Source organism: Thermobia domestica, chromosome 3 (genome assembly GCF_964235325.1).
Source record: "Thermobia domestica chromosome 3, izTheDome1.hap1.1, whole genome shotgun sequence".
Taxonomy (NCBI): domain Eukaryota; kingdom Metazoa; phylum Arthropoda; class Insecta; order Zygentoma; family Lepismatidae; genus Thermobia; species Thermobia domestica.
In genome coordinates, this window is record NC_137456.1 from 350,343,608 (window position 1) to 350,368,733 (window position 25,126).

Consider the following 25,126-nt stretch of genomic DNA (forward strand, 5'->3'; position numbering starts at 1 on the left):
TAAATAAATAAATAAAATAAAACTAAAGATAAATAAATAATAAAGTAAAATAAAATCTTGTCGCTATCATAATATATAAAAACATTTCATGCTTTCCCAGAGTTCTTAATTATGTCTAGTATATATGTTATTCTTCATATCTCAAAGAACTTGTTCAGGTATTGTTGGTATTGTTGTAAATAATAATTTTTTTTTTTTTTTTTTTTTTTTTTTTTTTTTTTTTTTTTTTTTTTTTACTTGCAGAGGTGGTATTGAAAACATATCGGTTGTCTTCACGAAACCTGAGAAGAGAGCAAGTTGGGAGGAGTCGTTCAACGAAGCGAAGCAAAAATTAGGTAAACTTTCCATTTCTATTATTAGAATTCACCCGTCAATAGATGAATGATTTCTCAATTTGTTTTCCAATTTGATAAATACAGTGACAAAGAGTGTTTTCAAAGTATGAAATTACACCAACATTAAATTCTTTCCAAAGTTCTGGTAACGACTACAAGGTATTACGTGGAGAAGGATGTAGAATCGAGGATGTACGAGACCATTAACTAACGTACAGAAAATTAAAAGAATGAAAAAATACAGCTATTTCAAGACTGGCGAAACATATGTCAGTGTACAAGTACTGAATTTAGATTGAAGGAACTGTTTTTGAAACATACTGGACTCTTTTAAAGAAACCCACATTAAATCTTGACTATGGCAAACTAAACAAAAATTTGCATAACATCCTAATCAAAACACACACAAGTTAATTTTCTTTTATTTTAGTTTTACGTCTTACGATTATGCACTATAGGATAAAGGAAGCGAATGATTATGAAATATTTGGTGGAATGAAAATGTGGAAGGAAACAGGAGAACTCTGAGAAAACACACTGACGTGAAACTCACTTGTCCACCAGAAACTCACTTGGCCTATGGTTGCATCAGAAATGAGTGCTCTACCAGTGAGTTACTGTGCTCTCCACAGAAGTTTAATGTAACACAAGATCTTCAAATTAGTAGTATTTAAAATAGAGACATCCTTTTTTAAGGAAAAACCTATCAGAAATCAAGGACAAAATTGATCATAGGATGGAAAGCATACACTGGCTGGAAAACAAAAAGAAAGAAAACGTAAAAGAAAGTGTTTCTTCTACAATATATAAATCGTGTCTTATTTTCGGTGAAACGGAACATAAGCACAGGTATTTATTTATTTTCTTATCGAGTCACAATGGTCATCTATACATTTGAGTTTTACGTCCCATGGTTAGCCGTGTGGACTAAAGAAGACAGTGATGATGAAAAATAAGTAAAATAGTGGAATGAAAAAAGTAGGAGGAAATGGGAAAATCCCAAAAAAAAAAAAAAAAAACACACATACGGTGTTTGTGCTCTACAAAGTTCACTTGGCGCGAGCTGGGATCGAACCAGGGATCACACGCACTAGAGGTGAACGCTCTATGACTGATTGTGCTTTTAATAACGAGAAAAAAATGTTAGTAAGTGAACCGAATTCGAGTATTTGTCTTTTCAATAGAAGATTTGTGTTATGCTTCTGTCCAGCGGATCAAGATTTCTATTCACTTTGAGTTGCATGAACATATGAGGTGTTTAGAACGCAAAGCAATCAAGTGCAATCACCAAAGTTCTGAGAAAAAGAAACATTAAGTTTTTCTCAATGTTTAAGTACATGGAAATTTAACGTAGTTTTACATTATAAGAGTTATTATAAAAGTTTTACATTATTACATTTTAAGAGCTCTTACATTATAAGAATTTTTACATTACAAGAGTTCTTCTACATTATGAGTCTTTTTTTACATTATTACATTATAAGAGCTTTTACATTATAAGAATTTTTACATTACAAGAGTTCTTTTACATTATAAGAGTTTTTTACATTATTACATTATAAGAGCTTTTATATTATAAGAATTTTTACATTACAAAAGTTGCATTAGAAAAGTTCTTTTATATTATAAGAGTTTTTTTTACATTAATATAAGAGCTTTTACATTATAAGAATTTTTACATTACAAGAGTTCTTTTACATTATAAGAGTTTTTTACATTATTACATTATAAGAGTTTTTTAATTATAGGTGTTTTTTTTACATTATAAGAGGTTTTTACGTTGTAAGATTTACATCATAAAAATTATCTACAATATCGAGGTGAATCTTTTAATCTCTGGAAGAAGTTTCTGATAGAGATCTCAAAGATGAAGTGTATGTCCAAAATGGCTAACGGTGGATGTGATTCTCTTGTGCACTGAACGCGCCATATAGTTCTTTTTGTCTTTTTATCTAAGATGAAAAATATTTTGCCTTCCAGCGCTGTCTGCTGATCGCCGACCGTCTCCCGAGTTTCTCTCCCCTCTACCAATCAGGAAGACCAGGGCAGGGCTTCAGTTCACGTGTGCATCACCAACACTTGGGCTGAATGCTCATCACTTAAAAGATGTATGGGTGTGTAACAGTGATGGTTACGTGGGGCAAGTGTGTGTGCTAAGTCTACAGCCGGAACCAACAGTGACATCTTGTAATGGCGTCTGCAATGCACGGATTCTGTGTATAGCGTCCATCCCAGCTGGGATTGATGGGTAAGCTGAGATAAAATTGTTAAATTATGTTTATTGGTCATTTACATATTATATACGTTCCAAATAGCGTGCATCTTTGCACAGCATGGTTTTGGTGTATTAAACGTGCAGTGCTTTGTAAGTATTCTGTAGGTTTGCAGCAATTCCACAACTTGGGGTGCTTAAATTTTACATGCTGGACACACGTAATCGAATTACATTGGAAGTCTTGACTGCTTTTGCAAGCATCATTTGATACCAGTTCGTTTCGCCGTGCTACTTTGATTTCATTTTTTCAAGTTTAACGTCTCCTTCAGCAGCGAGGCTATATAAGACGTGGACCTACAGCCCTTAACGTGGGATCCGAACCACATGAGCTCCCACCGGGAATAGAGCTTGGGTCTGCAACGCCAAATTCACGTACGCCAACCGTGCTACTTTTAACTTAATGCCATTGTTATATTATGTAGCAGTCAAAGTTCGAGTCCTTCGTTTGGGCCATATTATTATGGTTCTGGGTACAAGTCATTTTGTCCCTGTTTGGGAAGACATTATTACAGCACGGCTTCGCGCGTCCCAGAATGCCCAGTCGTTCGGCGATACCCGCAGAGTAAGCACGACCCTTCACTCCCAAGCAATACAGCCTTGCACTGCATTACCGGTAGGTTTAGAAAATGTCCATCCCTCCGTCAGTCGCCCAACGATTCGAAAAAGAGCAATTTGCCTTACTGCAACGGTCCAGATTCGGGAGGTTGTATCCGCGAGAAGACCTAAAATGCAATGATGAAATGCAATGAGGACATCACAAACTTTCACGTACTTCTTGCATTAAATGTTACACCCTCGTCTTAACGATGGCATGCTTTCTGGACATAGAACAAATAATCATAAATACTTTCGGTGCCATTTATTATTAAAAACTAAACATACCTGAATTGTTACACAAAATTACAAACTAACCTTGTCCCAATAGTGTAATTGGTTCGCAGACTTGATTCGATAGTGCTTGCAAAATCAATGTCTTAGTACAGATCCACATGTGAACGTTTACTGTCGCACAGCACAAGTCTTTCCATTTTTAATATATGTTTAATCTTCTTACAATAATCGTTCTTACCGCCTCATTCACCAAACCGTAGGATGTCTACTTTGGAAAATCATAACGACGAGGTTATTCCACGTTCAGTTCAAAGTATGTTGAATTGTAATGTAATTTTGACGGAGAATTGCCTAACTCATGTATTGCCCTATCCTGGTTTTTGTGCCGAATGCTTTGTTCGCTTAAAAGTATCTCGTCCTCACACATCTTTTTATCACTAAGTACGGTGTGGTAGAGTTTTACTTTAGTATTAATTAATAAAGCATTAGCAGACATTACTAAAATATTAATTACCAATTTAGTAGATGAATGGTAACATATTATATACAACTTCAACTTTTTAAAGTTATTACGTAGTTGATATATTAAACTGATACCTGGGAGCGAGAGTAATATTCAGATTCAACGAAAATATGCTGAATCACGTTATGCTTAGTTTCTTCACACATTTCTCTCGCCTTTCTTCTTCCTTTTCTTCTACGCGTATTCCTTTACGTACTACCAGGTGGCAGCACAATCGACGGAAGGCACACACAAGGTAAACTGTACGAATTCAGATGAACGTCACCAATGCACACTAGTGCAAAATTTGCGTTCAAGTGAAAAAATATATTAGGCATACATTTGGAGCAGTTACATTTTGGGTACGGTACATCCTAGAAATACTTTAACGGTACAAGTGTAATTGTTCACTTTACGTAGATTTGAATAAAATTATTTGAATGCAGTTGCTTTTCTGGCAAATAACTTTGTTATAACGTCATTACTATTGAAATGCAGAAATTATATGGGAACAATAATAAAAGTAAAAAAAAAAAAAAAAAAAAAAAAAAAAAAAAGGAAATAGCGTTAGCTCTGATAATGTGAATTTTGTCAGAAAAATCTCACTCTTAACCAAATATTTTCTCGTTTCAAAACATTAAATGTAAGTTTCTCAGTATTAATGTAAACTACGCCATAAAATTTTGCTCTTACAAAAGTAAAAACTAGTTCAAATTTTTAATGTCAGTTTCTTTGAGTTTTATTCCTGGTATTCCGTAAGAAATTGTAATATACAGTATGTCTCCGTATGTATCATACATGACACAGAACTTTTGAAGTGTTTGATGCTTCACAAGTCACTGTCCTTTGCAAGTGGCTGGTTGATCATTGGTTAACTGTGCCATTATCATCAATATTAGTGTCTCGAAGGCTTACGTAACTTCAATAGGAGGCCCAGCTTTGGGTAGTCGTTTAATGACATAATGTTCTAGCAACATTAGGTCAATGAGGCGAGGTGTTACCTAGTGTGGTATGAATTTGCAGCTACTATGAAAATTGTTGCAAGTTACTGTACTATAACCTTGGATAGTATTGTTTCTTTGAAATATATTTGTACGAAAGTTATCGTGGAATACACATACACATGGAATGATAGAAACTCACTTGAATAATACAGCCATAGCTACAAAAAATAAAAAAATAAAAAAAATTAAAAAAAATTCTGTTCACCGGACTCCAGGGCATGGATCAGATGTATTTTATTACGGAGAATCCAAATTTCGAAACCCCAAGACGATCGACCTTATCATTTTTTTTTTTTTTTTTTAATGGGCGAAAAACCAACGAATTTTGGTACGTAAGACAGCACATAAGTTTTTCGCCCATAAAAGAAATTTGACGCGGTCAATCGTCCTGGGGTTTCGAAATTTGGATTCTGTGCCCTAAAATACATTGACTCCGTAAGTTGGGGTACGCTGCACAGAACTTTTTTTTTATATATGGCTGTGTTGTGTGTATCCTCTCTATCTAAAATCAACAGATTTTCGCTCATTAAAAATAAATAAATAAATAAATAAATAAAGTGATCGATCGTTCCAGGATTTCGAAATTTGGATTCTGTGTAACAAAATACATCTGATTCTTATCCTGGAGTTCAGTGCATAGAAATTTTATTGTGTGTGTGTGCGGGTGGGGGGGAATATGTAATTATTTATATAAATTTTTATGAATGTTAGAAATCTGCAAGCGTATGCTAATACGCTAGAACCAAGTATAAAGTTTCTTCTTTAAGTATATATTCTAACGGTTAGTAGGTGGGCTGTACGGACACACATCTTAAAGGCGACAATCGAAAATTTTCAACTAAAATCAATCGTCTCTAGATGTGGTATTCTTAAGGTGCTTTCTCAAATCAGGCAGAGAAATGTAATTGAGTTAAGATCTATCGCTCCATTTTATTCTCTCTTTTTTCAGAATAATTATATATTAGAGATTGTGTAAAATGAAGGGAACAAAAATTTGTTAGAAGGATAGACTCTTACGACTGTATTCAGTCTTCTTATGTGCGATTAGAGACGTACTAAAGAGTTTGACTAACGTGTGATTACATTTCCGTATTCGGAAATACGATCATGAAGTTACCTACCGCTTATACCGAAAGATTACGACTTTTCTGCAGGGTTGTCCAATTACATTAGAAGAAAAGGTAAGAGAGACTCTCTATATATACTGTATATGTATATATATATGTAAATGAAAGTGACTATGTAACTTCATAACTCCTAAACCACCCGACTGATCCAATCAAATTTTAACATAGATGAGGTTCGGCCTCGGATGCTTTTTATCATTTCACTTTGACGGTGCAACTTAGGGTAGGGAGAGACACTTAAAAATGATCGAAAAAGACCGATATTAGTGTCGAATCCTTAGTTTTCAGGGTCGCTGAGATTCAACAGTGACACTTCCGATGCAGTTTAAATCCAAATTCATTCCTTTATGTCCAAAATGAAAGGTATTCTCCCCGTGCGAAGAACGGATATTCTGCTAGTATTAAATAAAAGAAATAAATATTTCAAAGGAAATCAAGGAAAGCGATAGTTTTAAATTATAAAATGCAAATATCTACAGAATAATAGTGATCTATTATTTAATTCTGAAAATTTGCGTTGAAGTAGAATCAAAACTACTTCATATTAGATATCATTTTTACAAGCAATTGGTCAACAATTTTCCCTACACGCCACTTAAATGGTAAACAGTGGAAAACTATGACCTATAATATATTTCACTCATATAACATAATAATACAATCTTAAATGACAGCCTCCCACATTAGAAGCAAAGCGACGCCGTTTATGGATAAGGTTGACAAAACCAGATTCACGAAGAAATTAAATATGGACTAAAAGCAGGAAATTCGTATTATTATTCAGTTCAAAATCTCTTGTCGTCGCGAATTCTGCCAACGAATTTGAAGCTTAAAATATATAAAACGATAAACATGCCTGTTGTACTGTATAGTTGCGAAACATGCTCGCTTACTCTAAAGGAAGAACTTAGATTGAAAGTATTTGAGAACAAGATCCTGAGACGAATATTCGGACCCTAGAGGAACGGGAATGGAGAGTGGCGGAAACTTCATAACGAGGAATTGCATAGTTTATACCGTTTCCAAACATTGTTAGGGTCATTAAATTCAGGAGGCTTAGGTGAGCAGGTCATGTAGCTAGAATGGAAGGAAGTAGGAACGCTTTCAAAGTCTGAACGGGAGACCAATCTGAAGAGGACCATTAGGAAGACCTAGGCGCAGATGGGAGGACAATATTAAGATGGATCTCGCAGAAATAGGAATACAAAGTAAAAACTGGATCCACTTGGATAAGGATAGAAGTCAGTGGAAAGCTTTTGTGAACGCAACATTGAATCATTTTATTATTTAAGACTGTTATTTTTGTTGATTTCCTTTGAAATATTAATTTGTAGCGTCAATTTGTTTGATATTCTCTTTTACCTCGTCTTCTACGAAGATGTTTGGACAACTCGACGGAAAACTCGTGATGTAAGCCGTGAGTAACTTCACGAACGTCTTTCTAAATGCGGACGTTATAATCACACGTAAGTCAAACTCTTAGTACGACGCTAGTAACACATAAGAATGTCTCTTAATATGACCCTCAATTGCTACAGAATATTTGACAAACTCCGTCATAACCAGAACAACACGTAAAATGAAACTGAGGAAGAAAACTTTTTGGGCCGTCCACCCAAAGCCAATTTCTCCACCATTGTCGATGTGACATCCTTGTTGTAGAACTCTAGAGCCAGCCGCCAGTGGATGGCCTTTAAAAAGTGATTTCACTGTACGTAGAAAGTGAACAAAATTATACGTTCATTCTCTTTGTTTTTAATGAGAAAAAGATCGTGCAAAAAATGAATGAACGCTCGAGCTGGATGGCTATGACTTTATTGATTACAATATTTTATTTATTTTGCACTGATTCTGTTAGGTTCTTTTAACAATGTTCTTTTTCTTCTTATTCGTAGGTCCGCTTCTAATTCTAGTCAGAGACAAGGATCTTATCCAAATAACAAGTCTGGGATCAGCATTTCCGTTGAGGATATAGACGAGGGGAGTGGTAACATTCAACTTGATAGGTAAGAGGCTTTACATATGGATAAGAAATCTAAAATAATAGTTCAAGATTTTTATTATTATCGGATGCATTCCAAATCTAAGCTTAAAGGAAGCAATTCGTATTTCAGTTGGCATTTCTGTAAATCTGTCTACTGCCGTTGACTCTTTTACGTCAATCTATAGAAATCATCGTAAAGGTCGTCTTTCTTTCCTCAACCATAGGTTTGTGGGCAATATGGAAATTTTAATTTTTTTCTCTCTCTTGGCAGAACTGTTTTATACTTTGATAAGGTCTCTTCTTCGTAACTCCATCTTAATATTCTATCCTTTCTCTTCCTCTTCCTGGTTTTCCTTCTGTCTTTCCCTCTACCAGCACGGTGATCCAATCAGAGTGCCGAATAAGATGGCCAAGCATGCTGTTTCTTCTTTTTCCTATTAACTTCATGATCTGTCGTCCTTCATTAGCTTCCTTTAGTAGTCTTCATTCCTTTTCCTTTCTGTCCATGATATGTACAGCATTCTACGCCAACACCACATTTCAAATGCTTCCAGCTTAGATATTTCAGCTTTTCTCAATGTCCACGTCTCTGATCAGTAAAACGATACCAGAGTCTAAATAAACGGCTTGCGAACGTCCAGCAACGTCTAGCAGTCCTCTTTTCCTATTAAATGCTTGTTTAGCTGTGCTATTTTCAAGCTCACGTCTTTTTCACTTCTTCCGTCTGAGGATATTAGACTTTCTAAATAGGGGACCGCCTTAACTTCTTCGATTTTCTCTCCCTCTAGCCATACGTTTGCCCCTTCCTGTCTTGCTCTTGTACACTTTATCATTTTGTTTTTTCTTATTTATGTTGATTTTGCATGTTTCTTCGAGTTTGTCGTTCAAGTTTGAAAGTGCTTTCTGCAAGTCCTTTTCGTTCTCCGCTACGCCCCGTGAAGGTAACATTAGGCATTAGTAATTAGCAAAAATGTTACAAAATAAAAGCAAGAAACTTATAGAGGTTTGAAGTGTTGATGCTGTAATGCTATGCATTTTCTGGAAACATGACGTATCATTCTCACATATAATTTTAGGTGTCCATTAGAATAGGCTGAAATAACACTACACTTACTTCCTGCCCTTTTTCGTTTTTTATTTATTTATTTATTTATTTACGCATTGGGGCGATGAGGACAGAGAATGGGTCTGTTCAAAATAAATGAACAACAAATGGAATCAGCTTTCCTCGGGTTTATTCAAAGTACAAACCTCTTTTGTATATACACAGCTTTGTACGATCCAGTAAGTCTTAGAATCACTTCTGTATGTCCTGGACTATAAAAAGTATTCAATGTCGTCGTCAGGGCATTCTGGATGCCGGAAACACTGTCAAAATAAAAGCAATCCTTCACTGATGCTTTTAATTTGGGGAAAAGAAAGGAATCACAAGGGCATGAGTCTGGCGAGTATGCGTGGGACCAAAAACTCACGAACAATCACTTCGTTGCTTGGTTGGAACATTCTTGCAGTAGAGGTACTGCGATACTTTGGTCTCACATATGTGCTTCTTCGCAGCAGTTGTTTCAGAACTTTCGCATAAAAGATCTCAGTAACAATTTGACCGTTGAATACAAATTGCCGGTTAACAATTTATTCGCAGTCATAATAAGGATAATAACAATTATTTATTTATTGATGAAAGTGACACTGCGACCTTGGATTGATCACATAAAAAGATACATGAGATATGTCATGAAACGTATATTACACAAAATTTAAAAACATGCAAGAAATAAAATAAAGTAACAATCTATAAAACAGAAAAGTAATGTAAATTTTAACAACGCAATATAATATACTTACGTAGAATTTTCCTAAAAGAATAAAGGAAAAGAATAGCTAATATTTTGACGTACTGATTTTAGTTACAAAAATTGTTTATAATAATAATTCTTTGTTCTTTACCTATTATCGAAGAAAATAGCATATAACTAAATCCTTTAATTAATCACTTCAAAATAAGAAAAAAAAGATACGTGAATGAACAAATCGTGGAAAATATATTTCACAAAAATTAAATATATATATATATATATAAAAAAAAAAAAAACAACGTAAAATCTATATTTTATAGTTGAAAGTGACTATGTTTGTGACTCTTAATCTCTTGAACCGCCCGACCAAACTCGATCAAGTTTTCAACGTAGATGCAGTTCTGCCCTGGGAGTGTTTTAGCTATTTACTTTGACGGTAGAACTTAGGGGAGGGGGAGGAGGAGGGCATATAAATAAATAAATAAAACTTAATAACTCTTGAACCACCCGACCGATCTTGATCAAATTTTCAATGTATATGAGGTTCGAGACTGGGATGATTTTTATCATTTCACTTTGACGGATACAGTTTTCAAGGGGAATAAGCTCTTGTTGGAATTATCCAATAATTCGAATTATCCAAGTTCGAATTAAAAAGAGTCCGCTGTATTTTGTTCTCTAGATAGACGTTTAACAGATAAGATATTAAATATTCTTATATTAAATCTGTCCTTACCCATGTACTCATAGTGTCTTATGAAGCCAAAGTAGATAGTTGACGAAACTGTTACAAGTTAATAATTTTTTACATTAAACGTAGTGTTTTGCTCAGCAAGTAGTTTTTATAAACAAGAAGTAGCTGTATTAATATAGTTAGTTTCAAAGGGGGAGGGGACAGAGCGGAGAATAACATTCTCCCGATCGTCAAGAAAAAAGAAATATTCTAAAATTCACCTTTCATAATAATAATATCATTTGGAGACGAGTGATAGTCATTAATCCTAAAAGAACTTGAACATTTTAATACAATTTTTCGGAAACTGATGATCATTTTTGGAAAAAGGTGAGCCTTGGGAAGATTTAAAATATTCTGCTCTTTCAAATCGGTGTAGTTCATTTTCCCTCTAAACTTAACCGTTTCTGAGAAATTAGCCAAAAGCCGAATGAAGGTGCCTCTTCGACCGCCAGATACCTATCTTAGTACAAGTCGAATCTGCGGGGTCTTTAGTACGTTGATGAGAAAGTCAATTACAACAGTTCCATGAAGAAAAAAAAAATCATTGCTAATTATGTCCACAGTCGACACGTAATTCTACTTACATATGAAAGTCACCGAGGAAGATAACAGAACTTGTCGAAATAACCTGAAAACTTTTAAAAATTTTGACTATTCAAAGGTAAGTCTTAGTAAAATAGTAATATTAAGTTCCATCAATTTATTTCATTAAGAGGCCTAATCATTGTGAAATTAAAATACCGCTAATTTTACAGTAATTATGTGATATCTTCAAATAGATAAAAGATAATCAAAATGGGAAAGAAGAGCGCTCTAGACAATATTATTTCGCTTGAGGTAGTAGCTTCCCGTTTGCAGCCATTTATAGACGCTAAAATAAATGCCGATTTTTTTAAATGGCTGGAAAACAAAAGCAGATAAGTGAGTCGTGATAACGGTATCTCATGTAAAATAATATTGCCTAGCGAGCTCTTGTTTCACTTTTTGATTATCTTTTATCTATTTGAAGATATCACATAACAGGGCTCATAGCGAGTCACTTTTTTTTTAACTAAAAGTTACTTTTTTGGGAAGTAATGTGACTTTTTCGTGTGATTTATGTTTTGCATTGACAGTTTTCTAAGAAAAATATAAAAACAAATGGAAAAAGGCAGAAATTTGTTACTCATTACTCCTCTGAAAACTTCAGAACTTGCTGCCACATGTGAAACAGTTAGCTTTATTCTCACTTCAGCTTTTTTTCTTTCTAAAGCACAGTGGATGGTTGGTGGATGCTTAAGATCTCAAGGTGGGGTTGAGAATCCTTCTGTGTCTATTCTTTCTTCTATCATAATAATCTTTTAGTTTTCTCTCGTAATAGTTAACGCTCCGTTCAACGTTGTGTGAGTGTGTTTCTGTGGTTCATCATATTCGTCTTGTGTTATGCTTCTTGTATGTTCTTCTTAAGAGTAGGTGATGAATTTGAATGTTTCATGGCTTTGAGAACTCTCAATGCTAAGTTAAATATAATGTCTGGGATGAAGAAATTCGGAAATAGGCCAGAACTGGTTCCACTTACTCAGAAGCTTCTTACATCTGCTAAATCTGCTTACAGTAACTACAAAGCATACTTACAAAACCTAAGTATGGAGGAAGCTCAAAAAGAAGTAAAGAAGAAAAGATGAAACAAAACAACAGAGAGGTGATGAAGAAACTGACAAAGGAAAAAGGGGCATGATAAGAGTTTGGTCACTTTTTAGGTACTTTTTCGTGTTCTTTTGGTCACTTTTCAACTATTTACAAGAGACCAGACCACTATGAGCCCTGACATAATTACTGTAAAATTAGCGGTATTTTAATTTTGCCGTGATGGGGCCTCTTAAGCAGATGACAATAGTTTATAATTTATTTTTACATTTTACTCCTTCAATAGTAATCGCCACAGTAATAGATTTATTGATGTTATAATGTTGTAAACTTGTGTTTTCAGTTCGTCTAGTGATGAAGACGATGAAGAGGAAGATGCGGGTGAGGAAGAGCAGAAGAAGAAACCTCATGGAGAAACTCCTTCCCCTGACACCAACACAGAAGATGCTGACCATCTACAGCCGACTATGTGGCTGGGGACAGAGGACGGCTGCATTCATGTTTATAATTGTAATGACAACATTCGAACCAAGAAGAATAAGGTGAAAATTCAACATGGATCCTCAGTACATTGTATTATGTAAGTACATATCATTGCTTAAGCTATTAACAACGTTAATATTTTCAAATCGATTAAATTAGTTTATTATAATTATTTTATTTAAAATATATCGGATAAGATTGTGGTGACGTATCCAAGATGAAAGGTTTAAGAAAATTACTAGGCTTTATAAGATTAAATGTTAGTAAAAACGTCCGTTACTTCACACGATAACTCTTGAACGAAAATGAATTTTTGAGCTCTGCTTTTGCAATACGTACGAGGCTCATTTTAAAAAATGCACACTATGGCAACACTGCGGAGTGCATGATTAAATCGAAGTAAATATTTCGTCAATTGAAACTGGAGGTCTTGAGGCAGCAGGACATGTGCTTGTGCATTCTCTAGTGAACAAATATGGCTGTGACTGGTATTGGAATTGGAGGCGGCATATATCTCGAATAACGCGTCTTTTCAAGATCAGAGGTCGTACATAAAGATTGAAACTGTACATGCAAAAAATCCCACAGAAATTCACAGTGCCTTACGTGAAGTTTAGGGTGAGACAACAGTGGACCATAATACAGCTTTTCATTGGCTACTTGTTTCCGTAGTGGTCGTGTAAGCATAAAGAATGATGCAAGATCAGGAAGGCTGAAATCATCAACCGATGAAAGAAGTGTTCAACTTGTGACAAATGCACTTGAACAAGATCGCCGCGTGATATGTAAGGAACTTTCTGACATCACAAGGATTTCACCTGCCTTAGTACACCGAATCCTGACAAGTGATTTACTGAAGACAAAAATTTCCGCCCGATGGGTCCCCAACTTCTTGATTGCTGAACAGAAACAGACGCGTCTGGACAATGCAACGGTGCTGAAACAAAGATTCAACGTTGAAGGTGAGGACTTTCTGCGTCGCATTATTGCTATTGATGAAACGTGGATAAGAGAGTTTGAGCCAGAGTTGAAATCATAATTAAACGAGTGGACAGCTCCATCTTCTCCAAGACTAAAAAAGTGTCTCAATCAAAAGTTAAGCAAATAATGATTTTTGCTTTTGATCACGGAGGCATTACCATAACGGAAAAAGTTCCATGTTGAAGAGTTGTCATAGCAGCATATTATTGTGAATTAGTACTGAAACTGCGCAGAAATATGTACAAAACCCGAGCGCAGTTGCTCAGGGCGGGTCCACTGATTCTCCACGACAACGCTCGTCCGCACACTGCTAATGCTGCGCGTACAAAGCTTCGCAAATACGGTTGGGAAATATTACCTCATGCTCCCTACAGTCTGGACATGAGTCCGCCAGACTATGACCTGTTCCCAAAGTTGAAACAACGTATGCGTGGACGTCGGTTTGCCATGTTTCTGTAGCCGTTACTCGAACAATTCGACAGCTTCACAAAGATGACGTCTTTGATGGGATACAGAAGCTATCCGGATGTTGGGATTCCGTCATTGCCAAGCAAGGAGATTATATTGAAGGGCTGTAAATAGATTCTCTCTTCACAATAAACGTGTGAGTCACGAAAAATTAGTTTTTATTATTTATGAAATGGCCCTCGTATCTAGAACAATTATCTGAACCGAGTTCGTTAGTGGAGTTAATCCCTTAACACCTTTATGTGGCCATTCATATTCCATTTTCTGCTATTTAAAGAATGATATAAAATTGTAGAATTCTAAAAGTTACCCGTTATATGGCAGCAAACATTCTTTAGTGGTTACCATCTACCGGACGAAATTGAAACTTCGCGTGATTCTTTTTACAATCTTTAGCAGAGTTTATTAATTATATAAATATGAGGAGTTTAAAGCAAAGTTCTTTAATTAAATAGCCTTTATGATGATGTGTTGTGAATTCGTGTTCACGTGTTGTAATGTTTATATGAGATTTTTACGGTAGCACTGTAGAGAGAGGCTGTCTACCTCCAATATTGTAATTGGCTGGTTCCGGTGAATAAGCGGCTAAGTCGACTTTTTTTGAAAATTGAGATTTCACAGATATAAGCTTCTTTCGGTGAGTTCTACTTTGTGTAGGAACGGCTAAGACGAATTCATAAAATTGAGGAAGTTACAGCATTTGGTTATGTCAAAATTAGTCAGGTAACTATTGTAAAATTTACCTTTAAACTGCTCTCCTGTAAAAATGTACTTTTCCCGACTTAGCCGGTTGTTCACTGGAACCAGCCAATAGCCCAGAATGAATATACAGGATGTTTATATAAAGACTCATCAAAAGAATGATGAGAGGTTCGTGAGATTAGAAGAATAAATAATATAAACAAAATGTGGTTCTTTATAAATATTTCTGATGGCTAAGTTTAATGGTATAAGCAATCCGAAATTCAAATCGTAGTACGGTCCAGCGATATACAAAGCAGAATGAACTTCGAGGGAAGGAAACCTAACCTACGGAAAATTGGAGGGCGATGAGTTATATACACATAAAATATTTAAAAGGACAAAGACATCTTACATTAACATCCATATATTATATTATAACATGTACGGTTTCAAGGCTTCTCTCGCCCATTCTTCGTTGTGTAGTGTGTCGCTACCCTGTTGTATGTGATATGATGAAGGGACTTTTTTACTCTGGAAAATTCTATAACTAGAATAAAGGGGAAAGCTTTACCATTTTATTCATTACCAAAAGTTTTCATTTTGTTAGACCTACATTAGTTATTGTTGTAGCCAACAATGAAGCTTAATATATATATACATATATATATATATATATATATATATATATATATATATATAAAAGGTTGCTACCTATTGTGCTGTATGGTTCCGAAACATGGTCGCTTACTCTCAGAGAGAAACATAGACTGATTTGAGAACGAGCTCTTAAGACGAATATTCGGACCCAAGAGGAACGGGAATGGGGAATGGCGGATGCTTCATAACGAGGAACTACATAGTTTATACAGTTTACCCAACATTGTTAGTGTCATCAAGTCTAGGAGGTTTAGGTGGGCGGGTCATGTAGCTAGAATGGAAGAAAGTAGAAATGCTTTCAAACTCTTGACTGGAAGACCAATCGGAAACGACCATTAGGAAGACCTAAGCGCAGATGGGAGGACAATATTAGGATGGATCACGCAGAAATAGGAATACAAAGTAGAAACTGGATCCAGTTGGTTAAGGATAGAAGTCAGTGGACAGCTTTTGTGAACGTAGCATTGAACCTCCGGATCCCATAGGCCATAGAGTTAGTTAGTTGTAACCAACGTTGGGTCCGTTGGTTTTCTCGGATTTTTCCTGTTTCTTCCCACGTTCTCATTCTACCAATCGTGTCATTATTCGTTCATCTTCGTTAACCAGTAAGATATAATCGTCGAATGCAAAACTGAAAGAAAGATTTCATTTTTCATTTACAATTGAAAAAATGCTCATTTAAAATATACTAATTAGATATTAATATATTGTAATATGTTAACTTTTTAAAATATATTATATATATATATGTTTAATATTTTTTAAAAAAACTATTTGTATATATTAACATTTTCAAACGTGTTTATTGTCCCATTTTTTAAATGAACAAATTCTATTTAGACGCATCGTAAATAGATCTCGAAAAATGCAGTTTTTTTGATATTAACCGCGTCATGTAAGGTATATGACTAAATATATTCCTAAATATATGACTAAAAGAATACATGACTAAATATATTCCTGAATATATGAGTAAAATATATGACAAAGAATATGACTAAATATCTATACGAATATATGACTAAATATATTTATGAATATATGACAAAGAATATGACTAAATATATTTACGAATATATGACAAAGAATATATGACTAATTATATTTTTGAATATATGACAAAGAATGTGACTAAATATATTTATGAATATATGACTAAAGAATATGTGATTAAATATATTTCTGAATATATGACTGACTATATTCTGAATGTATGACTAAAAGAATAAAGTTTATTTCTATTATTTTGTGTATAGACTCATTTTTCCTTCTATCAATGTTAATTTTCTTTTCTTTCTTCCAGATATTTAGATAACCGGGTATTTGTTTCGTTAGCAAATGGTGATATCACGGTGTACACAAGGGATCAAAGTAAGTAATAGTATTTAGTCAATGAAATTTACGTACCAGTTGTGTTTCTAATATTGTAAATCTTTCAACAACTATTGTGCTATCATCATCGGACCATAATTAACAATTAGTAGATGTCTTGAGGAAATATGATACTGTAATATAGTCAGAGTAATGAAGTACATATTGAAAGTATAATAATTAAATGCTCATGCGAAATAGCTCTATTATTATATGAAATATCAGTATTTTGTCTACCACAAAATTATTTTTCAGCTCATTTATTTCAAATACGTAGTTGATTGAAACTATTGCGAAAAGACCTTCAATTCCATATTTTCTTTTATTTATAATTGCTTTACGTTTTAAATCGTTTTACTCCAGGGGTTATCCAAGTTTTATTTGAGCCTTGTATTGTAATTATATAGAGCACTACGGGACTCCGCAGTCTTCGTGGTTAGAGCGTTCGACTCACGTCCGCGTGGTCTCGGATTCGATTCCCAACCAGTGCTTCCCAATTTTTGACGTCCACCCAGCTTCGTGAGCAAACTTGGGAGTCACATGAATAAAAGATATGATGGCCACTACGTCTAGAAAGCTCCTCATACGCTTCTTAGAGACTGAGCAACGTAGCGCACTGATCACGTGTTCGCCGCTTAGCTGGATATAGTTCAACCGGTCACTAATAGATAGCATTGGAACAACTCAGGCCCACAAAGAGCTGTTATGCCTAGTGGTTAGTTTTATTCTAATTATAAATAATGTGGTCGAATTTTAAATAAATTACTACTGGTATCTCGTATGCAATATTTGTCTTATCAGTATCACAATTAAAATTTATGTTAATAATAAATATTTGACTTTTAAATAAATCAATTTAGGAAATGCAATAAAATATTTATCTCAAAAAGTATATTTCTTTTCCTCTGAACTTCTTTGTTAATTGTAGAAACTTTTGACTTTTGTGTATGTCAATATCAGAAATGTTGACATTGTATATACCCTAGAACCATGTCATATCCTCTGGAGAGAGATACGCTCGCCGCTAATTGTTATGTCGCTAATTAATTTGTAGTGACACTAGAATTTCTTTAAAAGCTTAGAAATTTGCCTTTGGGTTTACTCGTAACTTTTTTTGCTTGTTTCTTTTCTATGAAACAAGAATTCATAAGATGTATTAACATTTGATTTTTAAATACAGGGTGTTTCAAAAATAATGACTGATTTTAAAAGTCCATATGTATTTTTAAAAAAAAGCATACTACAAGAATGGGATAAATTGCAAAATCTTCAAGTTTTAGCTGTTCTATTACAAATGCTCTACGTGTCCACGGACTTTCGCGGGCTCCGTTCAAATGTTTGCCGAATTGTTTCCACCATTTCATCTGAAGCGCAAGGTTGACCTGGACTCTTGCCTTTGCACAAGCATCCTGTTTGTTCATATTGGCTATACCAACGAAGAATGTTTTTTGGGTGCAGGTAGATCAATGCCAAAACTGCGACGAAAAGTACGCTGGACCGAAATCACTGACTCAGACTTTGCAAACTGCAACAAACTAAACGCTTTCTGTTGAGCGAACGCCATCTTACTTCTGACTAACTGAAAACTGAAAAGGAGCATTGACTGACGTCTAAAGGCGATTTTCTGAAACTCTAGGTCACGCCCATTCAAACGACACTCACTTCATTTCTGTCCAATGTTCCGTAATTATTACCGTCCAAAATCAGATTATTCATTTTGAAACACGGTGTATAAATGCCTTTCTCCTGATTAATTAATTTGATATTCATTTAGATTTTTAAGAGCCTTACTAGTTGATTATACAACCATGTGCAACATGCTCAAATACTTCCGTGTCACATAGATCTTAGATATTTAAATATTCTTACTATAAGTACTATAAGAAGTATATATATATATTGTAGTAGATTGAAAACTTAATTATGACGTTCTATTTCAGATGGTGGCTGGAACACCACAGATCCTTACACTGTGACAGTTGGAACTGCAGCGACTCCTATCGTGCGAATGCTGTCCATAGCAGGGAAGCTCTGGTGTGCTTGTCATAATTTTATTAAAATTTTAAATACAACAACCCTGGAGGTTGAGGTGAGGTCTTGTTTGTTTCTACTAAAGTTGATAGCAAAATTCACAATAGATTACATTAAGCTGAAGAAAATGAGATCATTTAGTTCAATTCTTATCTGTAGTTTTCAGGAAAAAAACAAAAGGAATCTGTATGCTGTTAAAGAGTATGTCGTCATAGTGAATACAGTCCTAATAGTGAATACAGTCTTAATAGTGAGACATACTCCTAACAGTGACACAAAGTCTTAACAGTGACACATATACTCGTAATAATGACACATAAAGTCTTAACACTGACACATACTCCTAATAGTGACACACACTCCTAATAGCGACACAAAGTCTTAACAGTGACACATATACTCCTAATAGCGACACAAAGTCTTAACAGTGACACATATACTCCTAATAATGACACATAAAGTCTTAATACTGACACATACTCCTAATAGAGAATACTGTCTTAACAGTGAGACATACTCCTAACAGTTACACACACTCCTAATAGCGACACATAAAATCTTAGCAGTGACACATATACTCCTAATAATGACTCATAAAGTCTTAACACTGACACATACTCCTAATAGTGAATACAGTCTTAACAGTGAGACGTACTCCTAACAGTGACACATATACTCCTAATAAATACACATAAAGTCTTAGCAGTGACACATATACTCCTAATAATGACACATAAAATCTTAACACTGACACATATTCCTAATAGAGAATACTGTCTTGACAGTGAGACATACTCCTAATAGTGACACATATACTCCTAATAGCGACACATAAAATCTTAGCAGGGACACATATACTCCTAATAATGACTCATAAAGTCTTAACACTGACACATACTCCTAATAGTGAATACAGTCTTAACAGTGAGACGTACTCCTAACAGTGACACAAAGTCTTAACAGTGACACATATACTCCTAATAGTGACACACAAAGTCTTAGCAGTGACACATACTCCTAATAGTGACACACAATCTTAACAGTGATACATATACTCCTAACAGTAACATACAGTCTTAGCAGTGACACACATACTTCTAATAGTGACACACAGACTCTTAAGAGTGACACACATACTTCTAACAGTGACACACATACTACTTGCAATCTGTCAACAAAAAATATACAGATGAATGCTAGAAATATACAGTGTATCCGAGGAGTCCCCGTACCCGTAGGTATCATATGCAAATCTTTTTTAATGTGGTTTTGTATTGTTAAACGCGATATATTCAGTTCAGCTGCTCTTTTTTGCAAAGCAATTTACTGGAGACATCGCAATTCACGTGTGACTAAACCACGTATTTTCCTCACGCGTCTTCTTACGTTTATTACGCGTCCTGTCTTTGCACATACCAAACCAGACATTTCTACCAATCAAGAAAGATTGCTTTACGAGACGGTCCTTGCCAAAGAGATCTCTAAACGAAGTCATTACCTACGTCATTGTTTCCTCTGTGTTTGGTCGCTTGTGCACCCACACACATATACGACTGTGAACCGTTCCTTAGCTGTGGAACTGCAACAACTCACATCAGTCATAGCATCATATGACCTCGAATGCAAGAATACCAGTCAGTGCTGTATTACCGTCAAAGCAGTCTTACCAATACCACAACCAAAATTACACTGACAATATTCTCTCTACTGGGTACGAGGACTCTCAGACACTCTGTATAATATTAGCGTTTTCGCTAAATACTTCATCAGATAAATGGGGACTAAAATGGAGAGGAAAGGAAAGTATAAAGTAAAGAACAGAAGAATATTTGTGAAGAGTCCAGGTGGTTGACTGCATTGCGATGTTGCTCGTACATGAACGCTTCATAGTTGCTTTTCTATTGTTTAATTATTCTTTCGTTACTTTTTCCGTTTCCTATCTGATAAAGCCTTTTGCGAAAGAGCTTCTAGTATGCCTTCTTTAATGCTGGGTGATTGTCTTTCCACTAATTCCTTATTACATATATGCATACTTATTAAAATAACACATTTTTTCTTTCTTGTTTTTCAAACAGCATTCATTCCAAGTAAACTCTGATGGCAATCGAGCTGTGATGTGTATGGCAGTATCCGGTCTAGGAGTATGGCTTTCTCTCCAAAACTCCGCCCTTGTCAAGCTTTTCCATGCCACAACCTATGAGTGCATGTGTGACGTCAACGTTGCTCCTGCAGTTACGAAAATGTTGGCAAGTAAGTAGGCATCCATCTAGTTTAAATTTCTAACATATTAGCTCTACTGCTTAAGCAACCCAAACAATTGACGCAGAAGCAATAGCACCAGTGGATTCTGTTTTGTGCCAATCCAGTCCAAGAAATACTCATATTACTTATATATGAATGAAAGGAGGATGTTTTTTTACACACCAGATCCTCTGTAAGTGCAAATTCAATAACACACAAAGAGTGAAAAAATGAATGGCTGGACCGGGATTTGAACCCAAGAACTTTGGTACACCATGCCGATGCGTTAACCACTACTCTACCCAGTCCGTTACCAAAACAGCCACACACTCTGTCAATTCTGCTTAGGTTGTTTCCTTCTTTCATTGACACATGGAAATACAACTGTGAAAAAAGTGTTCTCAACATATGGACACTGGATTGTCCAAGCACAGCAGCTAGGTTTTGGTACAAGCCATGTGGTCTGAGTAGAGAGCATCGACTTCAGTAGTGAGAGAGTGTGTACGATGCTTAAGACACCAATGAAATATTAATAACAGTGAAAACAATGACTTATATTTGGACCACCAGACAGCATATCACAAATAAACTCTCCTCAATCTATCACATTCAGCTAGGATAAAGACTTTACAGGGCCCGTCGGGCATGATACAATAGAAGAATAGTTAGTCTTGAAAAAGACTGTTTATAACAAGGACTGTAAATAAGTTCGTATTCAAGAGAGCAGTGACGCTCTACGGTAGTAGATAATTTAATATCTTGACTTAGATAAATAAATAAATAAATAAATAAAAACAGTTGCAATAGGCACAATGCATTTAAATACACTAAGAGTCTCAAACGACTGCTAACAAGGGAAAAAGTAATCAGGCCCTGATTCAGTACAAGGAAGCTCTTATAGGGCGGTCCCTTTGGAAATAAGAATACGAGTTAGTACGCGAAAATAGACAACAATTCTGCAACGTTATAGGGGGTTGGTTTCCCCAGAGGTCGCCAGTTTTAACGGGGCGACAGATGAGTATTCTCACAGCAGCTGACACCAAATTATGTGGCGCCAACGGTGAGTAATTATCGCACCGCTTGCCACCAGTTTCTGTAGTGGGTGTGGGTTGAAGCTCTAGGAGGCGATTAATAAGTTGAGTAATTCAAGCCAGGTATACATAATAACCAATTGATTAAGAGGGGCGTTCTTATATAGCTCTATAAATAATAATTACATCAAAAACATATGTAATTAGAAGTTCTGAAAGCAAATTGTAGAATACTTGAAAAAGTGATCCTCTTGAGTTAAGCGACTTGATAATTAAGGAATGCAAGAAGTAGGTACATTGATATACAGAACGAAAACATAAAATAAATTGTTATAACCCTCCTGAGAACGCGGTTCTACCTCGGCACCTCTTAAGAGTTTCAGATGGAGAACCCCAGGGTTATCATCGACGTCACTGAAGCTGTTTCGCATACACCGTGGAGCACAGACGCACTTAAGTCACTTATAACACAGATGGTGATTGATGATTCTCACTTGTGCTTCGAGTGGCAAAAACACAGGTGAAGTTGTTGGGATGTCGTTACCAGGACTTCGTACGGGATTTCATCTTCTTCATAGGACTTCTTACGAAATCAGGAAGCCTTCTTCTTGACCAGAGCCATAGCTAGGGTGTGGCGAGCGGGGCAGTTGCCCTGGGCGCTGACAAGAGGGCGCCGAACAAGCAAGAAGAAAGGAAAAGTGGTGGAAATGAATAAACGACACATCGTCCGAAAAAGTATTTTCGCCGTATTAAATCAACATTGTTGACGGTTTGCAAAGAAATAGATTTGCTAAAAAAATTTTTGCTCGCTCCTCTCGCAACCCAAATATTTCAATAAGAGTCACAAGTTTTTACTTTGATGATGTCATGTCAAGGTGCTGAGTAATGACTTACAGTGTACCCAGGAGCGTTTTCAAAATCAGAAACAGACAAAGCCTGAAATACGTATTCGGCATTTTGACGGTGATGAGTTTGCTTAGTTACTCCCGCTTTTTTTCTACCCAATCGGATTAATCACAACGGGGAGAATGAAGGTATGAAAATGAGAGGAGAAAAGAGACACATACAAACTGTTGTTTGCATGGGAATATTAAAAATGAAGATAAACAAGGCGAATAATAATATTTTTGAATTTCAATCAGTAGTAGAATAGGTGCTTAAGGGGTCAGTACTTGACAACAAATCTGCTTCTCTTATATGAAAAAAAAAAAAAAAAAAAAAAAGCTTGGTAATGTGAGTGTAGCGGGCACCGAAATCTCTAGCTACGACTTTAGACAGGACTTCGCACAGGATAATGTCCTGGTCTCAGCGTCAGAATGAAGTGGTGTTAGCTAATGTTAGAAACGCAGCATCCAACATGCACAAAGGACGGTTGATACCTTGTACAATAGGCTGTTCCGCTTCCCCAGTAGACTTGCAGTACCAATCCGACAATGAAGAAGGCATATACTATTGACGTTGGTGTTAAAGCGAAGTGGGTTTGGTGGCGTGTTTTTGTAAAGATTGAAATAATGTAAGCGATGCAGGAAGTTCAGTGTTAAAAGAGTTTTATTGAATTGCTGATTAAGTCCGTAGACCAAGATACAATTTTAGGCATCTTCCTAAGGTTATTAGATGAATAAAATACCCTTACATTTTACCCTTTAATTGGTAATTTTTATTTGGAGAGTGTTAATGGCGGTCAGTTGATAATTAACACAGGATATATATACGTTTTGTCTATTGTTTATGACATTTTGCTATAGTGGTAGCTCTTTAAATTAGAATGCCTGTTTTTAGTTCATCAATTAATAAACTTAGTAAATACTTGAAGGTTATTTCCAGGAGGGAGTGGTGTATTCTGGAAATACATTTTTGGTTAGATCATTTTATTCGGTAACCCTTACAAAACTAAATTTAAACTAGAGAAACCGGAGCCTTATTTTTTATTTTTTTTATTTATTCATTATTTACAGATAACATTGCATTCTCCAATTTTATTCTTTTTCCAGGCTGTGATGATATCATTCGTCAACATAAGGCCGCTTGTTTGAGAGTAACCGCTCTTTTGGCCTGCAAGGATCTTCTGTGGATTGGGACAAGCGCAGGGGTTATTTTAAACTTACCACTTCCCCATTTAACGCCTTTGACAACAAAGCTAGCTACTGTACCAAATGTAGTAGGTAAGTAGGAGTCATACATATACTTTTACGTATGATAGAAATAATCCTCTTTCGTGTAAGTTTACTTTAGCGAAGTGATTGAAATTATTTGCAAAAATTATAAAGATAATTATCCTTGCTGTGTCCTACTAAGATATTGTTAGCAAGTGACTTTGTATAAAGAATCCATCATTAACACTTCTTTTCAGTCATTTATATTTTGCAAAAGTTTTGCCTTTTTTTCCTCTCTCTCTCTCTAAATCAGCTGTTTAAACTAGTGGTGGGCACAAAAACCGTTTTTTCGGTTTTCGGTTTTTCACCGAAACCGGTTTCGGTTTTCTCCAAAACCGGTTCGTTTTTTGACTTGCTCCGGTTTCGGTTTTCTTCAAAACCGATTCCGGTTTTTTTTTCAAAATTTGTTCTATTTCTGACCAAAATGGTGTTTCGTTGTTCTCCGGAAACCGAATCCATTTCCACAGAAATAGTTTTATGTTTTTTCGAAATGTTTTCACCGAAACTAGTTTCGGTGAAAAACCGAACCGGGTTTGGAGAAAACCGAAATGTCGGTTTTTCGGGTTTCGGTTTTTATAGAAACTGGTTTTCGGTTTTTATAAAAACGGGTTTTACCCATCCCTAGTCTAAACCTTCATCACACCACTCCTAATTAACCTAGAGAGATGATTTAGGTGCCTACCTCTTCAGGAAGAATGAAACTTTCCAGTGGTGTACATTTCATCCACATCGGAGGTCCCACAGGGGAAGGGTAGAGGGGAAAGTTGGATGTCTTTAGTTTCCCTTCCCCTCAGCACTTGGGGTGGGAAA

The 25,126-nt window shown here is 35.5% G+C and overlaps 1 protein-coding gene across 1 annotated transcript in view; it reads left to right on the forward strand.

Moving 5' to 3' along the window:
• The window catches only part of LOC145681296 (uncharacterized), a 510,716-nt gene that overhangs the window by 475,594 nt on the left and 9,996 nt on the right, over positions 1 to 25,126 (forward strand). Inside the window, exons 10-17 of the mRNA XM_081752944.1 lie at positions 244 to 335; positions 2,316 to 2,583; positions 7,970 to 8,080; positions 12,560 to 12,796; positions 16,793 to 16,860; positions 18,801 to 18,949; positions 20,967 to 21,141; positions 24,155 to 24,325. Of these exons, the coding sequence (XP_081609070.1) occupies positions 244 to 335; positions 2,316 to 2,583; positions 7,970 to 8,080; positions 12,560 to 12,796; positions 16,793 to 16,860; positions 18,801 to 18,949; positions 20,967 to 21,141; positions 24,155 to 24,325 (1,271 nt within the window). The remainder of the gene's footprint in view (positions 1 to 243; positions 336 to 2,315; positions 2,584 to 7,969; positions 8,081 to 12,559; positions 12,797 to 16,792; positions 16,861 to 18,800; positions 18,950 to 20,966; positions 21,142 to 24,154; positions 24,326 to 25,126) is intronic.